General features: G+C 53.4%; 1 protein-coding gene across 4 annotated transcripts in view; it reads right to left on the reverse strand.

Annotated features, from left to right (window-relative positions):
- ABR (ABR activator of RhoGEF and GTPase) overlaps window positions 1-22,074 on the reverse strand; it is a 189,155-nt gene that overhangs the window by 33,337 nt on the left and 133,744 nt on the right. For all 4 annotated transcript variants that reach the window (XM_043478756.1, XM_043478761.1, XM_043478768.1 and 1 more), the window contains 10 exons: window positions 18,050-18,102; window positions 17,336-17,476; window positions 15,086-15,207; window positions 13,381-13,546; window positions 9,095-9,217; window positions 8,641-8,716; window positions 8,051-8,155; window positions 7,272-7,346; window positions 4,715-4,812; window positions 4,116-4,247 (listed from right to left, as the gene is read on the reverse strand). In XM_043478756.1, the coding sequence (XP_043334691.1) occupies window positions 4,116-4,247; window positions 4,715-4,812; window positions 7,272-7,346; window positions 8,051-8,155; window positions 8,641-8,716; window positions 9,095-9,217; window positions 13,381-13,546; window positions 15,086-15,207; window positions 17,336-17,476; window positions 18,050-18,102 (1,091 nt within the window). The remainder of the gene's footprint in view (window positions 1-4,115; window positions 4,248-4,714; window positions 4,813-7,271; window positions 7,347-8,050; window positions 8,156-8,640; window positions 8,717-9,094; window positions 9,218-13,380; window positions 13,547-15,085; window positions 15,208-17,335; window positions 17,477-18,049; window positions 18,103-22,074) is intronic.

The raw sequence follows: 22,074 nt of genomic DNA on the forward strand, positions 1-22,074 counted from the left end.
CTTCAGTCCTGGAAAAAAAGCAGGTTTATGATAATGTTATGTGAAAACAGAAAAAACAAGACAAAATATGCACTTATCATTAAAACCATATAAAAATCTGTATCCCAAGGAAGGGAAAAGGCAGAAAATAAAATGGCTGTTTCAGAGGAGTGGGAGTTAGGATGGTTTGTGATTGTGCTTGCTTCAAGGCTCATTATTATAATTGCAATTTTCTTTTTAATATAAACACAGCTTTGGGAATGAAAAAAACCCAGCTCTCAAAGCTCTCACACCTCTCTCACTCCACCTCCTCCTGGAAGCCTCCCTAACTCTTGCCCACCAGGATCTCTCCTTGTGTGAATTCCTGGGGCACAAGTTTGTGTATTATTACACAAGGAACAGTTGGGGAACAGAGAGCCCTGGAGAGGGCCAGGCAGGGGCCCTGGAGAGTTCCGGCTCTCCTACTTAGCTGCCTGGCCTTCCGCAGGTTCCTTAACCTTTTTGTGCCTCAGCTTTCTCAACTTTAAAATTGTGAAGGGGACTTCCCTGGTGGTCCAGTGGATAGGACTCTGGGCTCCCAATGAGGACACAGGTTCAACCCCTGGTCGGGGAACTAGATCCCACAGGCTACAAGTAGACAAGCCCGCAGACTGCAAGAAAGACCCGGTGCAGCCAAAAAGGAAAGCAAAGAAAATGAAACTGTGATTAACTTTCCTACCCTGTAGGATACTATGAAGGTCCCCTGGGGTAACCACTGTATTAGCGCAGTGTGGGGGTCAGAGAAAGCTCTCTGATGGGAGGGCTCTCTGATGGGAGGGCTCTCATTCCCAAGCCCCCGCATCATCAACATCATCACCCTCCCCATCATCGTCATTGGCATCTTGCTTTGTGGCTGAGCGGCGTGGCATACAGTGATACGCTTGTCTTTCAAATCTGTCAGTAGATCCCTTGAGGCTGGGCCCCTACACCTCAGAGCAGCCAGTCAGTACCAGGCACGCAGCAGAAGCAGAGGAAGGCCCCTCCCCGGCTCTTTTCCATGAACACTCATTCTGCTTCCTTCCAGGTACACCAGGCAGAAATAAATGGCCCTTGCAGGGAGGTAAGAGGACTCCAGGTAAAGGAAGCCCTTTGTTCACCGTATGCCACAGAGCAGGCTTCCCAGGTGGTGCGGTGGTAAAGAACCCGCTTGCCAATGCAGGAGACACAAGAGACATGAGCCCGATCCCTGGGTCGGGACGGTCCCCTGGAGAAGGGAACGGCCACCCACTCCAGTCTTCTTGCCTGGAGAATCCCATGGACAGAGGAGCCTGGCGGGCTGCAGTCCACGGGGTCGCAGACACGACTCAATGACTGAGCACACACAGCAGGCCACAGAGCAGGATATGGGGAGGGGAAGTCAGCCCGGCTCCTTCTCCAGGCCACGAGCCACGCAGTGCCCTTCACCCAGGCTGGGGGACGCCGTGATGAAGGCCTGGCCCACAGGGACACAGCGTAGAGGAGAGAGGAGGGCCTTTTCTGCACTGTCAGTGGAGACGCCAGGGCCGCACTGTCCTTGTCTATAAACGGGGCGGATGTGACTGTCCTTTTCCTGGAAGAGCTGTTGCAAGGACCACAGGAGAACATTTGGGAACAAGCCTCCAAGGGTGCAAATGGACACACAAGCTGGCGATTAGAGCTGCCGTTTGTCCATCACCACATGCCGCCCCTTCCTCACCCCCAGCCTGCCGCTCTGGAGTCCCTGCCCCCACCGCCGACCAGAGAGGGAGGCTCATTTGGGAGGAAGTGCCTGGGGTCTCCGGCTGTTCCCTGGACGGGCTGAGCGAGGAGGGCCTTAGAAGGAAGTGGGGGCCACAGGGGGTGGGCCTTCTCCGCCTGCCCTTCCTTCAGCCCACCTGAATGTCCCCAAGGCCTCGGCCCCTACTGTGAGGCCATCTTTAGTGCCATCCTCGGTGCCCGCTGAAGGGGCACGGAACCGGGTGCCAGAGGCCGGTGCCAACTCCCTTCCTTGGACACCTGGGGGGAAGGGAGGTGGGGGCGAGCTGTGGGAACAGACCATTCCATGGCTCCGTGGGGCCTGGCCACGTGGAAATGGCTCGGTGTAGCCTCTCCAACCCAGCCCGGGCATCCTCAGAAGGGTGAGTGGACTTCACACGGCACAGTGCACCCCTGGTGGGGACAGATCACCCCCGCCACCCGCACCCCATCCACAGGAAGGAGGCGGGCAAGACGGCTCCATGGCTGAAGACCAAGGGCTGGGCCCCAGGGGGCTGAGGGCTGGGCGACTTCAAAGCCCTCCAGAGGACGCTGGCTCTGAACTGGCCGCTCACAGGCCCAGGTCAGCTGGCAGCAGGAAGGTTTGTGTTTCTTTTAATATCAACTCCCAGGCGTTTAACATTCCTCGAAGCTTAAACACAGAAACATTTTCCTTACCAGACTGCGCTCTCGGCTTTGCCAAACATAACCTGGCTTCTTCCCCTTCCCCCACAACCTCCATCTGCTCCTGTCTCCAAGATGTAATGATTTATGGTGTGTTTCCCCTGGGGCCCATGCAGCTGACAGCAGTGAGGAGGGAAGCAACAGGACTGCGAGTCCAGGTGGGGACGATGCCATCGAGCCCTGGAATCCGGGTTTGCGGAGCCCTGGAGGTCAGCGTCCATGGTGCTCCCTGAGCTGGCTGCTCAGAACACCGTTTTAACCCTTCCATTCCATAGCCACTAATGGCCCGGAGTGTGTGGGCACCTGTCATGCTTTTTGGCTGGGCACCTCCTGGGACCAGATGGGCAGCCCAGGGACGTGGACATGGGGCTCCCAGTCCTTATTCTGCAGGAAGTCGATTCCCGGGACTAAATCTAGAGCTCGTTTCCATCAGCTCCTGTTCCCTAAATAATGAAGGACTGGCTGCTGGTTGCCTGGCAGCACCATCTCCCTGGCGACGGTGCTGAAGAGTGAGGTGCAGGTCCCCAGCATTAAGGAGGGATATGTTCAGGAACATGGGGTGTCATGAGTCGGATGGCTGGGCCCCCGCTGAATAGTGTCATCTTCCTCGTTCAAACACAGGCGCCTGAGACAGGGTAGGGGGAGCACACGAGTCCCCAAGAACACTGCCACTGAGGACACCCAGCCAAGAGTCAGACACCAAACTCTGCAGCCTCAACAGCGCACCAGAGAACAAACGCTTCCTGGGAAAAAGCATCATTCAGCTTCAGCTCCCCGCACCCAGGTGATTCCTGGCACAGCTGCTAAGCAGCCCAGAGCACCCAATGCCCACAGCTCAATCCCAGGGCGTGTCAGTTGCTGATTCCCTTGAGTGCACGGTCAAAGGGTCCACACCCAAGCCAGGCCACTTGTGTGATAAGCACAAGGCCACACGAGGTGCCAGATGGAACGTGGATGGCTCCGCACCAAATGTCACGCCTCCAAGCCTACATCCCCTTGACAGGTTAAGTGAACAGCAACCATCTTTAACACTGGCAGAATTTCCAAAAACAGGCTGCAAACAAAGCCCCTTTCCCTACGTAAAGAAACACAGCTGGGGCGGCGCATACATACCTTATCTGGACTCAGGACCTGCCCCTGCTTGGACCGCAAGACCCACCCTAAGCCAACAAACTCCTGGCACAGGCGAGTCAAGCCCAGCAAACCTGCAGTGAGGTCAGAGGCCAGCCCCTATCAGCCCAGCTACATCCTCAGCCCTTCCAGTAAAGAGGCACATGCTTGGGGTCTCACTCCTTCCATGGCAGACAGTGCTAATCCAACACAGTATTCACGATACAACCTCAGAATCCTTCTTAACACAGTATTTCTGGAAAAAAGCCATCAGAAGGCTACGGACGGGATGTGTAAACAAAGACACTGTCATCCTTCCAGGCTACCCTGCAGGAGTGTGGATGACCTAAGTGCACCAGATGTGGAAGCCCAAGGAACCAGACACACACGGGCCTCTGGGGCTAGAATAGGACACCATGTCCAGCAGGGGGAGAGGAACGACCTCGGGAACTTTGCTCAAGATAGCTGTGAACCCAAGTCACAAAGGCCAATTCCCTTGACCGAGAAGGTAGAGGAGAAGGACACCTTCCCGACTGGCACCGCCTCCCAGGCACGCTCACTTTGGTGCCCTGGCTGCGCCTGCCTCTCACCTGGATCTGCCCTTTGCCCATGATCTTATCCACGATCTCATTGTTGTCCTTGTTGACCTTGGTCTTGTCATAGCACTTCTCGTAGCACAGGATCCTCAGGGACTGAGAGCCCTCCAACTCAATCTCGAACTCCTGGGGAAAGACGAGACAGGATGCTGAACGCCAGCAGCTGACCTGGGTTCCCGGCAGGAGTGGGCCCCATCTTTACAAGGGTGAGAGGGGTGAGGCGGGCCCGTGAGGACCACGTCATGAGGTCTGGAGCAGCTTCCTCATTCTCTGGAGCTCCGGAGGCCTGGGAATCACTGAGGAAGGGAAGTATAGAACCTGAACTGTACGCACCTTATCTCATCTGATCTCAGAAGCTAAGCAGGGTCGGGCCTGATTAGTACTTGGATGGGAGACCCCAAACTATAACACTGTGTCTAGACACAAACCCATGATCAGAAGCCAGATGAGCAGGGAGGGGAGGGCAGAGGGGTCAGAGGGACGGGGCTGGCCCATCAGCAGGCTTGGCCATCCCCAGACAATAGGACGAGAGCACTGGGAGCAGGGTGGGCATGGTGGGGGATGAGCCCGGGGTCCCTGCGGGGACCACTCACCTCATCCCACTTGGGCTCCGTTGTGTCCCGGAACACCCTGGTTTTGGCTTTGCTGACAAAGTAGCCAAAGGAATCCACCTCCAGGGTACAGTACAGGTCTGCGGGGACAGGCAGAGACACCGAGTGAGGCCCGGGGCTCGGGAACCCAGGAGGGACGGGGGATCACGCATCAGTCTCCCCAGAGTGCCCATGCGTGCTCTGCAAATCCACACACGCCCGCCCAGCCTCAGGCCCCACAGCCTGCCCCTCCAGGGGCGCTGCCTAGGCTGTTTCCCAGGGTAATGGTATGTGCTGGGGGGTGACTTTGGGGAACCACAGCCAATCCTCTGCAATGTGAATCAGGGGCAGGGGGTGGAGGTCAGAGAGTGGATGTACATGCCCCTCCCAGGACCCAGGAGCTACCCAGCTGGGCTGTTCTCCATCAGGACTCTCCTGCAGAGCTAAGACTGGGGAGAGCTGTCCCTCACTGTGTGTGATGGAGACTGGATGTAACCGGGTATCTGAGCACAGCAGGTATCTGAGCAGGGCGCCGGTGAACAGGCGAATGAAGCCAAAGGCCTATCGGGCCCCCATCAGAGCAGAGAGCACGTCTGGGCAGCCGAGAGATGGATGGGCATGAAGTGTCCCTTCACTGGTTCCCCTGTGAGGGAATCCCCCATCAGGGACTAGTTCTGGGATAAAAGGGAGGGCTTTGGAGTCGGCCTGTCTGGGTCAAATCCTAGCTCTGCGCAAACCACCCCGCCCTGTGCCTGACTGCTCTCCTCTGGAGATTGGGCAAGACGATGGTGCCTGCAGGCCAGGCCGGACTGTGTGGACGGGATGAGTTTACTAGGACAAGCATCCATGGCTGAAGATTCACAAGGCCTGAGTCAGAATGAACGTCCGAGCGGGTCAGGGGGCTGGCAGAGGGAGGAGGGGAAGACTGGCTGGAGGCGAGGGGAGACTCTGGAGCCGTACCTCACCCCATGTCTGAGCGCCCCAACCCAGTCTGAGAGGTCAGACCCCTGCTCTGGGGGAGTGGGACGCCCTGCCCTAATGAGCCTGCTCCTGAGGCCCATCCCAGCCGACAGGAGGCAGAGAGACAGGAAGAGGGAGACATCTGGTCACCATGGAGACGTGAGGGCCCCCGGCCAGCTCAGGGGGCTGCAGACTTGGTGTGTGTAGCAGCCCCACAGAGCTGACTGACCAGGAGTATTCCCAGACAATACCCCATCAGCAGATTCTGTGGGTCTGGGGGGATCCAGGAAGCTGGTGCTGTTCCACCAGCACTGCCCGAGTGATGGGTGAGGGGGTCCTGGCCACACTGAGAGAAATGCTGCTCTAGAGGGGAAAGCGTGGGCCTTGGTGTCAGAAGGCATGGGTTCAACTCCATCACCTGTGTGCCCTGCTGCACCGCCCTGGGAAAGTCCCTGGAGCTTTCTGGCCTCAGCTTCTTTGCGTGCCAAGTGGGAATGGCATCAGCGACCTAGAAAGGGTGCCAGGAGGCTCAGAGCAGATAATGCACCCGAAAAGGCTCTGAATGTGCCAACCACTGTCAGCTCACGAGCCATGTTTGTGTTTTCTCTAGCACCTAGTAAGGGACCCAGGCGCACAATAGGCATCTGGAAATAAACTACTTCGTTCAGCATTTTGAGCTCCTGTTCATTCAGCGATGAAGGAGACCTGGCTCCTGTCCTCTAAGAACTCACAGTGGACAAACCACATCTTAAGTGACAAAAAAGTATGACAGGTGCTGCCCCAGGGTGATGGGAACGCAGAGAAGGGAGGCAGATTTGCTGCGGGAATCCAGGTGTCACAGAGAACGTTAAATGAATGACTGTGAGTCAGCGGCATACCCCCTGCGTGGTGCCCTGGCAGGAAGAAGGCAGAGGGCAGATCTTACCAGTCAGAGGGGAAGAGAAGGGAGTAAGGAGTCAGGTTTCTGATCCTATAGAATATTAAGTCCTTTCTTTCTCTGTGACTCAGTTTTCTCATCTGGCAAATGGGAAGAAACTATTAGCTGTCTAACTCACAAATTCCTTCAGGGAGAAAAGTTGGATAAAAATGTAACTGTATCTTGTAAAATACTAAGAACTGCACGGACGCAGCAGATGGTGATAAAGAAGGAAAAAGAATGTGTGGTAGCAGTGTGCTGGCCCTACACATATAGGTCATATTTAAGCCAGCTCTTAGGTAAGTATTAACAAGCATGACTGCCTTTTTTTGGAGAAAAAAGAGAAGGCTCAGAGAGGTTAAGAGATTTTCCCAAGGTCACACAGCGTGTGATCTGCGGATGTGAGACTGGAGCCCCATATTTCTGATACCTGGGGGTAGGGAAGGGCTTAGGGCAGAGCAGACCTTGGAGACAGAAAGCAGGGATGAACCCCTGCTAGCCAAGAGCAGCTAGCTCCTGGCCTTTGGGGGAATGTCCCACACCTCAAAGCAGCTGGCAGGGCCCCAGCCTGGGCAGACCAAGGCAGAGCAGGTGGGAGGCCCCATGCAATGGGTCCAGAGGGACTTTCTGTAAAAGGATGAACAATGAAGTCTCTTCCTGGGGCAGGTGGTCTTGGGTACTTACTGGCTGACTGCTTAAACCCCTTGGCAGAATGGACGATGACATGGAGGAAGCCATAGAGTCCTGGAGACTCGTCGTCTGCAAGACAGAAAAGCCCCCCAGGGAAGAGGGTGATGAGAGGCCTGCTTCCTCCCCCGCCTCACCCAGGCTGGTTGGTTACACAAAGGAAGGGAGCCAGTCTGCGCCTTGGTCCGACAGCACCACCTGGTGGCCAGAGGAGGAAGCGTCCACAGTCCATTGCTGCCTGGAGTGCGAGCTGATGCACTCCCTCCACTGGGCTGGCCGCACCTTCCTCCTGGGACTAAGTCCCAACCGCCCCGGGCACTTTCCCTCCTATGAATCCTGCCTATCCTACTGCTGCCCTCCTCAGTCTAGCCTTCCAAAGTGGAAACATAAGTCACTCTGTGCCAAAGAGCAAGTCCAGCCTTATTTCTCACACACTACTCTAATCCACCTAACCTTGGGCTCCACCACCACCCTGCCCCAGGCTTAAGCCTTCTGCTTCCGTGAACATATTAACATCACAGTCCCAGTGGACCAAGACACCAGATTCTTCTCTTCAGCCAGAGGTCGCCAGGGAGGAGTTGGGCGCCATCCAGCGATTCAGCAGAGAAAAACATCTGTTCAAACTCTGTGTATCTGGCAACTGAGTCTTCCCAGCGCAGCGGAGCAGAGGTCAGCCACTAGTAGCCAAGTGACTGGCTAGGTGTTTGTGGAAGGTCCCGGCAACACCCCGGGGGCTTGGACCCGCTGATTGAGCAACCTTGGATTCCAGATCTTACCGTCTTTATTGCTGGTGACAGGAATGTTGTGTACAGTCCTAAGTTTGAAACAGGATCCTGTGAGCACCTGGAGTTCCACTGAGCTCAGGACAAAGGCCTGAAGATCTGCAGGAGGAGACAAAAGAGAGCAGAATGTCATCATAGGTCCACTAGGACCCACGGCTCTTCTTTGAGGGCTACTGCAGGAAAAAAAGCTTAGCTCTAAGGGCAGAGTTGGTCATTGGAAGGGGGAGTAGACACTCAGCTGGGGAGAGTCAGGGGTGCTGCCAGAGGGATAAGAAGCGCAGGGTCCAACTGGAGAGGTTCATGAATTATGTACATGACAGCAAGAACAAGAGACAGGCGAGCAACTCTGGGCTCTGGGTCCAGTCCTACTGACAATTCACTACACATTCTTAAGCAAATCACCTGAATTCTTTGGGTCTCAATTGATCAGTAGCATCAGTTAAGAACCACCTGCCCTGGCATTTTACAGAGTAACTAGGAGGGCTAAAGAGGAGCCAGTGGACATCAAAGTGCTTGGAAATGCAAAAGGCCCTCTCTTGCCATGGACACCAGCAGGGCAGTGTAGAGTAGAGGTGGGGCATTACCTTTCTTCTGCAGTTTCTGAATTGCTTCTCTCCACTCTGACCTCTCATAGTCTGAGGACAGTAGGAACAGGTAGCTCTGAAGAGAGGAGATGAGAATTCACTAGAGTGACCACAGTCAGGCCCAGGACATTTTTGGATTCTGGGGCCCCCAATAAAGTTCCTTTGTACCCAGGCACCCCTAGGCTTGAAGAAGAAGGCAGCTGGGAGGAAGGCCTTCCTCCTAGGAAGCCTGGTGATGGGAGTGGCAGTGCCAGTGATGGCCAGCAGAGGGCACTGGCTCTACACGAGTGGGGAGAGGCAGTCCAGGGCAGGAGCCACAGCAGCCTTGTTGGGAATGGGGGGTGGGGGGACCTGAAGCCCTGATTTCCACAGGTCCAGTTCAGGGTCAGGAGCCATAGTGAGTGGGCAGCCCTGGAGGAAGGGGGCTGTCTGTCCTATCCCCATCCTTCCTGACCTTTCCATTCCGATTGTGGATCCGAAATGGGATTGTGGGGGAATTGAGCAGCAGCAAGAACTCGTTCTCAAACATCTTCTTCTTCAGGCGTTCGATGGCCCGGCTCTGTCCTTTGTTGGCTTTCTGCAGGGGACAGAGGGCACAGGAGGTTCTCCTTGCACTCGGACTCCACTTGTCACCCCGTAGTTCTTTTTTTTTTTCCATTTATTTTTATTCGTTGGAGGCTAATTACTTTATAATATTGAAGTGGTTTTTGCCATACATTGACATGAATCAGCCATGGATTTACATGTGTTCCCCATCCCGATCCCCCCTCCCACCTCCCTCACACCCCGTAGTTCTACATACAGCATTCCTCTGTATAGTCATCATTTTTTTTTTTCTTGGGAGGGCCAGTCAGCCACAGAAAATAAAACTGCTCCTCGCAGGACATGCTAATTCCTAGGCTAGTAAATGACTTCCCTGTGAGTGCATCTTTCATGTGCAAACCAGTCAGTCTGGAGTCCACACCCCTGACCCTCTCCTTTAACTAACTTTCACACACAAGCCAGTATTTCTTCTGCCCTAAGTAACCCAGGGCAACTAGATACCACCACTCTAGCCCAGAGCCTGCTGACTTATTCAGATTTGCCAGTCCTAAGCTGTTTCTTGTGGAAAACACAATCGAGGCTCTGGGCCATGCACTTCCCAAGCTCCTTCTGCCTCTTTTTTTTTTTTTTTTGCCCACGCAGCATGGCATGTGGGATCTTAGTTCCCAGACCAGGGATGGAACCTGCACCCCTGCATTGGAAGCATAGAGTTTTAACCACTGGACCCCCAGGTAAGTCCCTCCTTCTGCCCCTTGACCGAACCTGGTGTCTTCCCACAAAGCCCTGTGTGGCGTGGCCTGCCCCCTACTCTTGGAAACTGTAATAAAATAAATCTAAGGAATAAAAATCTTCCAGTGGCATCAACATCTCTGGGCTGTTACTCAGTCATCTCCATAAATTAAATTCCGGGTACCACCGAGCCGCCCTGCTTAAAAGCAGCAGACACCTTTCAGCATAAAGCCCCCATTACCTCTGGCCCCAGGGGGCCTCCCCAGGGCTGGGTTCTAGCTTCCATGCCCGCCACATGTCCCCTGCATCTTCCACCCTGGGCGCATGCTATTATTCCCTGTTCTCTAACAAGCTGCTCCCCGTCTCAGCTGTCTCCAGTTTTTCCAGTTTGTATCGTATAAAGGATCCCTTCCCTTTTATGAACCACTGTTATGCTTCACATCTCAGTTCCAATGCCATCCTCAAGCTCCTACAGCGAGAATTCATCTCTGCTTTTTTTTTTTTTTTACCCACTAGACTGGCAGAATTGTGACAATTGCTCACAGCCGGTGCTGTGACACTGTGGGGGAACAGAGATGATGACACACTGCTGGAGGGAACACGATCGGATGCAAACTTTTCAGATGTAAGCCTGGCGATGAAATACGCAAGCCCTCTGCCCCAGACATCCCACTTGCAGGGGATCTACCGGAAAGAAATAGAAGGGCAGGGGAAAGAATGAGAAACCATCTAAAGACCCAAATATGTTGTTGTGCCGTCGAGTGACAACAGGATGCAGTTGTGAAAGGGGACCTGACAGATGAAACTGCAAAACAGCACATGTAGTCTAATCTCATTAAAAAATACAGACACACACGTGTAAACACAGGAGAGTCTAGAAGAATATACCTCAAGCTGGGAATAATGAGGGGAAGGTAAGAAGTTCTATTCTACACACTTTGGTATTGTATTTCTTGTTATGAGAAGTCAGTGTGACACTGGGGATTAGGGAAAAAAATTAGGCTTAAAAATATTATTAAAAGAATAAATTGCTGCTGCTCCTGTGACTCAGAGAACAACACTGTGCATCTCCAGTGACTCTCATCACGCTGTGTCACATGTTGCGGTCACACAGAAGAATGTGTGCCTTCTCCACTGGATAAGGAGGTCTGTGAGCATCTGGTGCAGCCCTGCAGCCAGCAGAAGTCAGTAAGCACGGATCCAATGAAGCAGAAGGCCATGCCTCCACACCTGGAGCAGGACGGAGGCCCAGAGCCTGCAGCTCCCAGGGCCGGGTGAGAGACACGCATGCGGATGCCCCTGCTGTGCAGATGCTGGCAGACCCAAATGGGGAAGCAGGCTCCCCGAGGCAGGGTGGGCTGGCTGTTTAGGAGGAGGACACCTGTGCTGGTCAGGGGGCTCCCTCTGGGCAGGTGTACCCCAGTCCTAGGACACTGTGTGAAAGTGAAAGCTGCTCAGTTGTGTCCACCTCTTTGAGACCCTATAGACTATACCGTCCATGGAATTCTCCAGGCCAGGATACTGGAGCAGGTAGCCTTTCCCTTCTCCAGGGGATCTTCCCAACCCAGGGATCGAACCCAGGTCTCCCGCATTGCAGGCGGATTCTTTACCAGCTAAGCCACAAGGGTAGGACAATCCCATGATCCAAACATCCCTGGGTTATTACTGTGGTTTTCCTCTCCTCTGTTCAGAGGAAGACATCTGGGTTGAAAGAATTCTTAGAAGCCATCTGGTCATGTGTCTTTCAACTGTTCATAAAGCACCTATTAATTACATGTTAAGTAGTAGGACATAGGGGGCTTCCCAGGTGGCACAGTGATAAAGCATGTGCCTGCCAATGCAGGAGATGCAAGAGACACCGGTTCGATTCCTGGGTCTGGAAGATCCCCTGGAGTTGGAAATGGCAACCCACTCCAGTATTCTTGCCTGGAGAGTCCCATGGACAGAGGAGCCTGGCAGGCTAGCAACTGAGCATTAAGACACAGAACTGAAGAAAACAGTCCCCTCCCTGGAGCTGAAATTCTAGTGGGGAAGAGAGAAAGCAGAGTGTGCAATAATAACTCAGCACAAATAAAGCCAAGCAAAGAGGTAAACATCCTGAACCAGGAAGCCAGGCACCCAGCCGAGACACCCAACAGTGGGGAGACAACGGGGAAGGCTCATCTGGGGAGGTGAGGCCCACGCCAAGCCTGGATGGGTGAAGAGGAGAAATCCGGCCAACTAACCAAGCCCCTCCATGCTCCTCTTTCCCTTCCTGGGGAAGCCTCCTTCTGGGGTGTTTTCCTCTAGCCACTGTTGTCAAATATAATGAATTTAAGGCTATACATTTTCCTCTAACGAGTGCTTTGGCTGTATCCCCTGGGTTTTAATATGGAGTGCTCTCATTTTCATGCAGGTCTAATTTGCAGTTTCCCTTTTGATTTCCTCTTTACCTGAAAAGTTTTAACTTCCCAGGTATATATTTAATTATATTCTAGTTGTTGATTTCTAATTTACTGCACTGTAGCTTGTGAACATGACCAGTACACCTTTTTTTTTTTTTTTTTCTAAACTTGAGATTTCCTACTCCAAAGAACTGACACTTCTGAATTGTGGTGCCAGAGAAGACTCTTGAGAGTCCCTTGGACTGCAAGGAGACTAAACCAGTCAATCTGAGAGGAAATCAACCCTGAATATTCATTGGAAGGACTGATGCTGAAGCTCCAATACTTTGGCCATGTGATGGGAGAGCCAGCTCATTGGAAAAGACCCTGGTGCTGAGAAAAACTGAGGGCAGGAGAAGGGGGCAACAGAGGATGAGATGGTAGGATGGCATCACTGATTCAATGGACATGAATTTGAGCAAACTTAGGGAGATGGTGAAGGACAGGGAAGCCAGGTGTGCTGCAGCCCATGGGATCACAAAGAGTTGGACATGAACTTAGCAACTGAACAACAACAAAATGCAGCCTACTACATGATAAATTATCTGTAAATGTTCCATGTGTGTTTGACAGAATCTCAGCTCTCTATCAGGATACAAGTTTCTGTGCATTTTTAGACCAAGCGATCTTCAAGGCCGCCTCTGTTTACTTATTTGCCTACTCGATCTGTCAATTTCTGAGGAGACTCCCAGGCCCTTCCCTTCTCATACATCCTGCTTTTCCTTAAGAACTTTTTCTCCTCTTGCTTTTGCAGTGTTTGGCATACACTGTTCCCCAGGAAACTTCTCATAATTAACTCCACTAAATTCCGAGCACTGACTCCTTGGCCCACCGCCCTCTATCTGCCCAGTGCTCATTGTCATGGTCAGACATGTTATCTTGAAGATTGTAAAGAAAGGCCTTCCTCTCTTACATCCTGCCTCCCTTGTCAGACTCCCAAATTTTATCACTTCTCCTTCCTCCATTTCCCTGGCACACCCAATTCAAAGGTCCACAATGAAAAGAGCCAACTTCTCAGCCCCAGGTGATGCCAGGCTCTGCTCACCTCCTTCTGGATTTCACTCTTAAGGGCAGAGATCTTCATTTTCATGTCCTCCAGCTCGTGGTCGGGGAAGGGGTGCACCTGGGGACTGGCTTCAGACTCCTCAGGGGATGGAAACACTAGGTCAGCCAGGGGGATGTACCATTTGCAGTCATATTGCTGGTGCTTCCTGCAAACAGGTCAGAGGGAGCTGTGAGCCACAGAGGAACTGGATCTTCAGGCCTGAATCGCTGGAACCAAAAACCACCTGAGAGGGATTTACTGAGAACTCGTCACAGGCAAGAATGATCCCTGCCCTGAGGAGCCTGATCAGGAAACGTTCATGGAATAACGACAGTCAGGCTCTAAGGTCAGGCAGCGGTAAGGGCTCTGGATCTCGCTCCTGCCATTCTTCTGGCCCAGAACGACTGACATTCTTAAGCAGCCTAAACCTCTAGTGTCTGAGCAAGAGTGGTCTCTCCTATTCCCCATCCACCTCTTCCTTCCCTTCCAGCCTGTCTAAACATAACTTACATTCTTTATCTTCTTAGCTAGAGATACAATACAGATGCAATTTTGAATGCCACCTCTTATCAATAGAAGTCACATGGGGTGATGAGTTGAGGGATAATGAGTTGAGGATTACAAAGCCACATCCAAGTCCAACGAGAAATAGTGCTGTGGTCCACTAGTAATGCCTGCCGTGGGCAAAGGACTTAAGGCAGAGGTATGTATGCTTATGACCATCACCTCTGCTTTAGAATCATCTCAAACGTAATCCCCTCTACTGAAACTCATAATAACCTCTCCTTCTCTCACTTTCCCCAGGACTTCGTTTTGTACCTCCCTGCAACATTAAGCCTGTGGCTTGCCTCCCTCAGCACACCGTAGGTGGTAAGAAAATAAAGGTGGAAGATCGTAGGAATACATGTTGAAGAACCTTTTCTGCTTGTAACAGAGACACTCTAGTCACTGGGTACAGAGATGGAGCTCAAAAGCAGCTTTCAAGTCCAATTAAGGTTCAAATCCTGCCTCCTCTACTTTAGTTGTATGACCTTGGGCAACTTATTTCACTTTTCTAAGCCTCTTCTCTCATCTGTGAGATGTGGATAATAATACCTACTTTGTAAAGTCACTGGGGAGATTAGAAATAATATATTCAAAGCATTTGTCATGGCACCTGGCATGGCATAAGCACTCAATAAATGGTAGCATCAGATTTAATGAATATTCACTGAATTGCAGTTAGCAAAAATTTAGAGATGTCTAATAAAAGGAGAATGCTTAAGTAAATTATGGCATATCCACTTGTAACATCATGCAGGAAAGTAAAATGATGATTATGAAGATTAGGCAGCAACAGGGAAAATGCTTATGACGTGAAATGGAAAAAGCAGAGCCCCAAATTGGGTATTCACTCTGATTACAAGTATATGAAAAAACATAAGAACATTTTAAAAAAAACTGGAAGGAAATATAGCCGCAGGAGACTGATGCTTATGTTCGGGTGGGTGACAGGGTTTATTTCCCACCCCCTGTAATTTGGTTGTATTATATTTATAATTAAAACCATGATTTATTTTTAGAAAAAGGCTAAGAAGTAACATAAAATTAATTAATCTGTTTTTAAAAGGGGGGAAAGAAATGCAGATGGCCCCGGGCTGTTGACGGGCTCCACCGGGGGGCGGGGTCTAGTTCTCCCCGCCCACCAGCCCTCCTGCACACTCACCCCGCTGATGTCTTCTTTAGCTTGGCGCACAGGAGGACGTCGGTGAAGAGGAAGACGTGACGCAGCTTCCGGGAGCTCTCCGAGACTTCCACCAGGAAGCCGTCCTTCACCAGTTGCCGCGTCTGAAAGAGATGCCCACCCACCCCCGCCTGCTCAGGGGGAGTCAGCCCAGGGCCCAGCCCGCACCCATCCAGCTGTGGGGGTGGGGGTGGGGTGCTCCAGGGAGGGACCGTAGTGCCGGTGGTTAGCAGCACTGGCTTTGGGGTCAGGCACATGGGCTTGGGGATTCCCAGGTGGCGCAGTGGTAAAGAATCCAATGCAGCAGATGCAAGAGATGCAGGTTTGATCCCTGGGTCAGGAAGATCCCCTGGAGTGGGGAATGGCAACCAGCTCTAGTATTCTTGCCTGGAAAATTCCATGGACAGAGGAGCCTGGTGGGCTACAGTCCATAGGGTTGCAAAGAGTCGGACATGACTGAGCTCATACCTAACACCTAATCTAACACGGGCTTGAATCCAGACTCTGCCCCTTCCTGGCTGAGATCTTGGGGGTAAGTTCCCTGCCTTCTCTGAGCCTCAGTCTTAGCATCTATAAAATGGGGATAATGACATTGGCCCCCATAGCATAGGCATCATGGTATATCTAGAACAGTCAATATAGTGCCTGGCATGTAATATATGATCCACAAGTGGTACCTTTCCATTTCTCTGCAGCCCTCAACAGCTCACCCCTGGATGGACCCACCCTGGGTCATAGATACCCCCCACCTCCACCCTAGAAACGCCTCCCTAACTCTGCCTAAGATGTTGACCTTGTTTCAGCTGAACTTCGATCTGCAGAACCACTCAGGCCCGTTTACACAGCCTCTGAGTGGGTTCTGCAACCCGCCTCAGGCGGATGGATGGGGGACCCTGGGCTTCCCTCCGTGGGGCTGTCGCAGTGTCCTGGGGATCCTACAGCTGTCTCTACCCTGGGCTCTGACTGGTCTAGAGCATTTCGCTCCACATATGACTTCCAGAGCCTCCTCCCCGCCACCCTGGGCCAGCGGGCCTCTGCGGGGCTGTCACGGTCTGTCTCAGGCTTCTCTGTGTGACCTATATATGCTGCGTATGTAGGTGAGCACGTAGAAAGCACACTATTAAAACGATCCCAAACTGGTCGTGCTCGAGGGCCTCTGGAGATCTCTCAGACATCCCCAGTCAAACCAACCGGTGATATTCCAGGGTCTGCAAACCGGGGCTGGGAGCTGCACGCAGGGACAGTGCTCTGGTCCCATTAGCCAATCCCCAGAACCCGTCCCTCATTACTTCCCTCCCCAGGAGACACTGGAACCTCATAAACACTACAAAGGAGCAGAAAGGCAGCCAGCCTTCACTCCTGAACGCCACTTAATTACCTCTTCTGGACAGGAAGCTCCATGTGTGGGTCAGGCTGCTGACCCACGCGGCTAACTGTCCCTCTGATTCTTCAAATTGCTTCCCCTCACTGAGGCACCCCCCACTCCTCCAGCAAAAAGGGCCCCCAGGGAACTGGAGCTGCTAGCCACATCCAGGTGCCCACCTGGGACAGTTCAGTCACCTGGCAGCTTCAGCCTCTTCTCCCTGACTCTCCAAGCTCCCTCAGTCTGAGCCATTATCTTCCAGGGGACCCTGAGGACATCATGCTGCCCAGAGGAGGTGGCTGCGTTCAAGAATGAGAGAAAGAGCCCTGGTGCGGGGGACAGTGCCTGAGGCTTGCTGACAGAACACCCCAGCTATAGCTGCGGTCCCCAATCTTTTTGACACCAGGGACTGATTTCGTCGAAGACAATTTTTTCCACAAACTAAGGGTGAGCGGGATGGTTTCGGGATGATTCAGGCACATTACATTTACTGTGCACTTTATTTCTAGTCTAATGCTGCTGCTGATCTGATAGGAGGTACCAGTCCGCAGCCCAGAGGTCAGGGACCCCGAGCTAAAGGATCCAGTTCCAACACTTATAGCCAAGAGACCGGTGCAGGAGACCTAGAGAGACTCTCCAGGCCCCAGTTTCCTCATCTGCCTCCGTGGACTATTATGAAGATTAATGAGATGCTGGACCTTAAGCTGTTGGTCCAGGACCCAAAGGCCTATCCTTGGCTGGGACTGGGGGGTCAGGGCTGGAGAGTCACCGGGCATCGGGCGGTGGTGCCCGTGTGTGCAGGAGAGCAGGAATGATGCCGGGCACCCTCCTCACCCTGGGGGCCGAGCCCCACTGGGTCCTGAGCTCACCTCCCCCTTGGGGGTTGTGACTGCAGTCCGGCGGGGGTCGATGTCCTCATTGATGCTGGACAGGAAGTTCTGGGAGATGCGGAGGGCATCCTGTAGCAGCGGGTAGTCTGGGTGGTCCACAGGTGTGTGCTTCAGCAGGTCCTGGGAAGGATGGGGTGGTGAGACGGGGGGAGCGGGGCTGGGGCTCAGCGAGAAGACAGTGGGGAGAACTCAATCCTCACTGAAGGAATTCCAAGGGGGGCAACTAGGGACCCTTACTCTAACTTGGTCATGCCTGCAAACGCTGAACTAAGAATTAGGGTCAGAGCAGCAGGGCAGTGGTGCTCCTTTATTACCACTGCAGTCATGATTCTTCTCCCTGGTGGTGCAGACCAGGTGGAGTCTCCTCTCACCAAGCAGCTGGGAGAGACACCCCCCACTTACCCTACAGCTGCTCCAAGGACACTGGAGACCAGGCAAGGAATGAGGAGGCAGGAAGTGCCTGCCTCCCAGGGAGCATTTGGCCAAAAGTCAAGCCTAGTGGCCAAGCTATTTTTAGGCCCTGGGCCCATCAGCATGGTCACCACAGGCCAGGCAGGTGCAGTCAGGGCCCAGGGACCCTCTGCCCAGCTCCCCGCATGGGCTGTTGTCATGACTCCAGCGCTCCTGCACCCTGGGCTCAATCTCCCACCCACTCCTGAGCCCTCCCTGGCCACTCGGCGGGGAGACACTCACGTGTAGGACCAGGGTGCTCCTGGTGACTCGGTCAATGGGCTTGTAGAGCAGAGCTGTGGGGGAAGCAGGAACAGGGCCAGGTCAGATGAAAGACAGGGAGCAGTTTGAGACCCGAGGGGCCAGCCTGTGCCCCGAGCCGCCTCCCTCCCCTGCATGGACGTCCACTCACAGGAGGCCAAAGTGGATTCCACAGCAACCAGGCCTGCATTCTCACACCGGGCAGGCCAGACAACACCAAAAGACGGACACACGGCTCTGGTGACCCCAGCCCCCTCCCACCCACCTCATCTTGTCTCCAACTAGACATGATTTCTTGAAGGGCTATTTGTCCCCCAGGCCTGTCCCTGCCTGACCAGGCTCATAGCAGACACAGATGCTCCTCTGGACCCTCTGCTGAAATCACACAGCCTTACCCCTAACAGCTCTGGGACAATGGAGGTCACACCCAGGACCCCAGACTGCAGGAAGCAGACACTGTTTTCCTAGGGAGGGAGGTGTCCCCATACCCCATGATTCTCACATCCCTCTGGTCCAAGGCCTGGCCCTGCCAGCTGGGAACATCATGCTTTGTTCTGACCCACACAGTTGACCTCATCTCCACGAGGAAGACCCCTGATCATACCCTCAATGCCCTCCTGGCTGAGGACCAGGGAGGCATGCCTGATGGCCACGGAAAGGCTCTTTCTCAAGTGGCAGCTGATGGGGTAAAGATTTCCAAAAGGAATTCAGGTGGGGCTTCGAGTCAGAGAGCCCCTGAAGAGGCTGGGAAAATGCAAGCTCAGCAGGACACCCCACACACACACACACACCACAGGCCACACACTTTGGCAACCAGGACACCAAATGAGGATCGCCAGGATTCAAGGGAACAGGTGAAGGTGGCAGCTGGCCGACCAACACTTCCGAACAAAGCTCCTGCGGGCAGCTGCGTCCTGCCCCTCCCAGCCTGGGTGGATCAGCTCCGGTCCTGCACCTGGACACCTTTGCCGACAGGGTCATGACCTCTGTCCCCCTGCTGTGGGAGCAGTAAGAGGCAGGATGCTGGTCTGGGGAGGAGGACCAGAGTGAGCGTCCCATGGGATCAGGCTGTGACAGGTACCAGGGCTGACACTCATGTCCCAGCCAGCCCCCAAACCAAACAGTTCCCCAAGGCCCTGGATATTAATACCCTGCGCATTGCTAAATGGTCACTTTGGGAAACAATCTGCTGGCTACGGAGAAGATGCAGTCTCAGCGGTGTGCCCTGAGCCTCATCTGCTGGCTTTGCTTGGCTGCCCGTTAGAATCAGTGGGGAACTCTCAAAAGATTCAGATGCCTCTTTCTCCCTCTCCCATCAGCTAAACAGCAGGCTCTGCTGGGCAGAACCCAGGCATCAGCATTTTTACAAAGCTCCTTTGTGGATTCTGAGATGTCCTAAGGGTTGAAAACCACTGCTTCATTGAAACACACCTCCCATGATTTATTTGCAGCCCTTCCTTAATCTAGCAACTTCTAGAACCCCTCCCCGTCCAAGGGCTATGGGAGCTAGAATGGACAAGATCAGGTTGGCCTCTCCTGGGACAATGAGGTTACAGATCAGTCACCAGCCCAGGAGGGGCAAATTCTGAGGTTATCTGGGGCAGCGGTCCCCAACCTTTTTGGCACCAGGGACTGGTTTGCTGGAAGACAATCCTTCCATGGATCAGGAAGAGGGGCATGGTTTCAAGGTGATTCAAGTGCATTGCATTTATTGTGCCCTCTGGTTTATTATTATTATTATTACATCAGCTCCACCTCAGATCATCAGGCATGAGATCCTGGAGTTTGGGGACCCCTGGTCTACGGTACCCACCTGTGGCTCAGCCCATCTGCAGGGCAGGGGGAAATCACTCTCTGAGAATCCCAGAGACCCAGAGAAAGTGCAAGTTCAGCAGATACCAGCCAGGGTGGGCCCTCGAGCTCCCGCCCAGAGAAAGTTGATACTGCAGTGTCAGCCCCCTCCATCCCTCTGCTGGGTCCCAGGAGGAAGAGGTTTCTGACTAAGCTCAGAGGTCTGCACAAATGGCGGGTTGGGTTTCAGAGGGGTTATTAATATGCCTCGAGTCACCTCAAAAGTCCACTTGATTGTGGTCATGGAATGAGTCCTAATGTATCAGCCCCAGGTTGGGGAGGGGCAGCTGGGAGGAAGGTGGGGAGAAGCCAAGAGCAAGGACAGGGCCCCGGGGCCGCGGTCAGATATGGAGGGAACCAGGGCAGTCGTGATGGGCATGCTCCCCGCGCCCCCCGCACCTGCTTCCCCTGAGAATGTAGAGTGCACAGCCCACCTACCCCCCATACAACTGCTCCCTGCCTCTGCTTCCCCCGCTCTCCCTGCTCCTCAATGTGTGGTTCCCATTTCTGGGGCACACACCATTCACCAAGTTGCAATGCGCGTCTCTCCCCCTCCTCCTAAAAGCCTTCCCCAATCAGGACTTTCACAACCAACATTCACAATGCCTAAAGGACAAACCATGACCTGTGCAAGGTGGGCCTCTCTCTAGCTTGCTGAGTACTTTACTCCGTGTCCAATGGCACTGTTTTACATGTGCTATTTCCTTTTAATTAAAAAAGGAAGGGACTGTCCTGGTGGTCCAGTGGCTAAGACTCCACGCTCCCAATACATGGGGCCCCGGGTTCAACCCCTGGTCAGGGAACTAGATCCCACATACCACAACGAAAGATCCTATGTTCCACAACTAAGACCTGGCACAGCCAAATAAATAAAGGAATAAATATACTTTCTTTTTTTTAGAAAAGGAAAGCAATGATCACTAGTCCTATTTTACATATGCAGAAAATTCTCCAAAGTACAAAGAAGTTTTATGTAACTTGCTCACAATCACAAAGCTGTAAGGGGCAGCTGGGTTTTGAATGTAGGTCTACCAGTACTCCTTAACTTTGAGCCATCCCCCTCCATGGGGGAGGGCAGCACCAGCAGAAGCTCAGTGGTCCTTGAGAGGGTTCTGGGAAAGATTCATCAAGGAGTGGATGAGCTGGCCTCTCTTGCTGCCAAGGTGAGCCCCCTCCTTAGGGGCCTGAGTCAGACTTCCTTCGCCTCCCACCCCCCCAACCTGTTTGGCATGGAGCCCTGGAGAGTGGACATTTGGTACATAACCACTAAGGCAGACGACTGCAGTGGTGGTGGTTTAGTTGCTAGGTCCTGTCCGACTCTTACGACCCCATGGATTGTAGCCCGCCAGGTTCCTCTGTCCATGGGATTTCTCAGGCACGAGTACTGGAGAGTGGGTTGCCACTTCCTTCTCCAGAGGATCTTCCTGACCCAGGAATCAAACCCAGGTCTCCTGCATTGCAGGCAGATTCTTTACTGACTGAGCTACGAGGCAAGCTCAGAGTGAGCCCTAAGTCACTCAGCCTCCCTGGGACCTCAGACCAGCACCCTTTGGAGGGGCTGAGAAGGTTCAAACAGTGTGGTCAGTAAGGGCCCCTTCGCACCTGACCCCTCACACTTTGAAGCTGACTTCATCTCAGGGACGGGAGGAACCCTGAACTTTGGGTCCCAGGCCTATTTCACTAAAACTAAGCTTCCTTTCGGGGAAGAAAGAGGAAGCAAAGGGCCAACCGTTTCCTCTTCAGAAAGGCAGAGTGGAGACGTGACCAACTCCCAGGCCAGGCCGAGAAGGGCATTTCCCCTTCGATCTTCAACCAGGCCAGCTTCAAGTCCAGACTGTCAGGATCTGAGCCGAGGGGTGGGGCCCAGGGCAGCCTCTGCCTGCTGACTAGTGCTTCCCCCCGCTGTCATGCTGGGACAGTCAGAGAGGGGCGACCTCAGGGTCTCTCTCCATCATGAGCAGTCTTCTACACAGGACATCTAAGGAGGGGAGGGGACAGCTGATTGTGCACAGAGGTCGCAGGGAAGAGCCTGGAAAACCTCAGCATCGCTCCTCCGGCAAGCTGCCGCCCCCCTCTGTTCAGCCTTCAACAAGGAGCTCCAGGTTACCACGGAGACATGAAAGCAAAGTGACTGAGAGGAGCTGAGACAAAACGCC

This window comes from Cervus canadensis, chromosome 1 (genome assembly GCF_019320065.1).
Source record: "Cervus canadensis isolate Bull #8, Minnesota chromosome 1, ASM1932006v1, whole genome shotgun sequence".
Taxonomy (NCBI): Eukaryota; Metazoa; Chordata; class Mammalia; order Artiodactyla; family Cervidae; genus Cervus; species Cervus canadensis.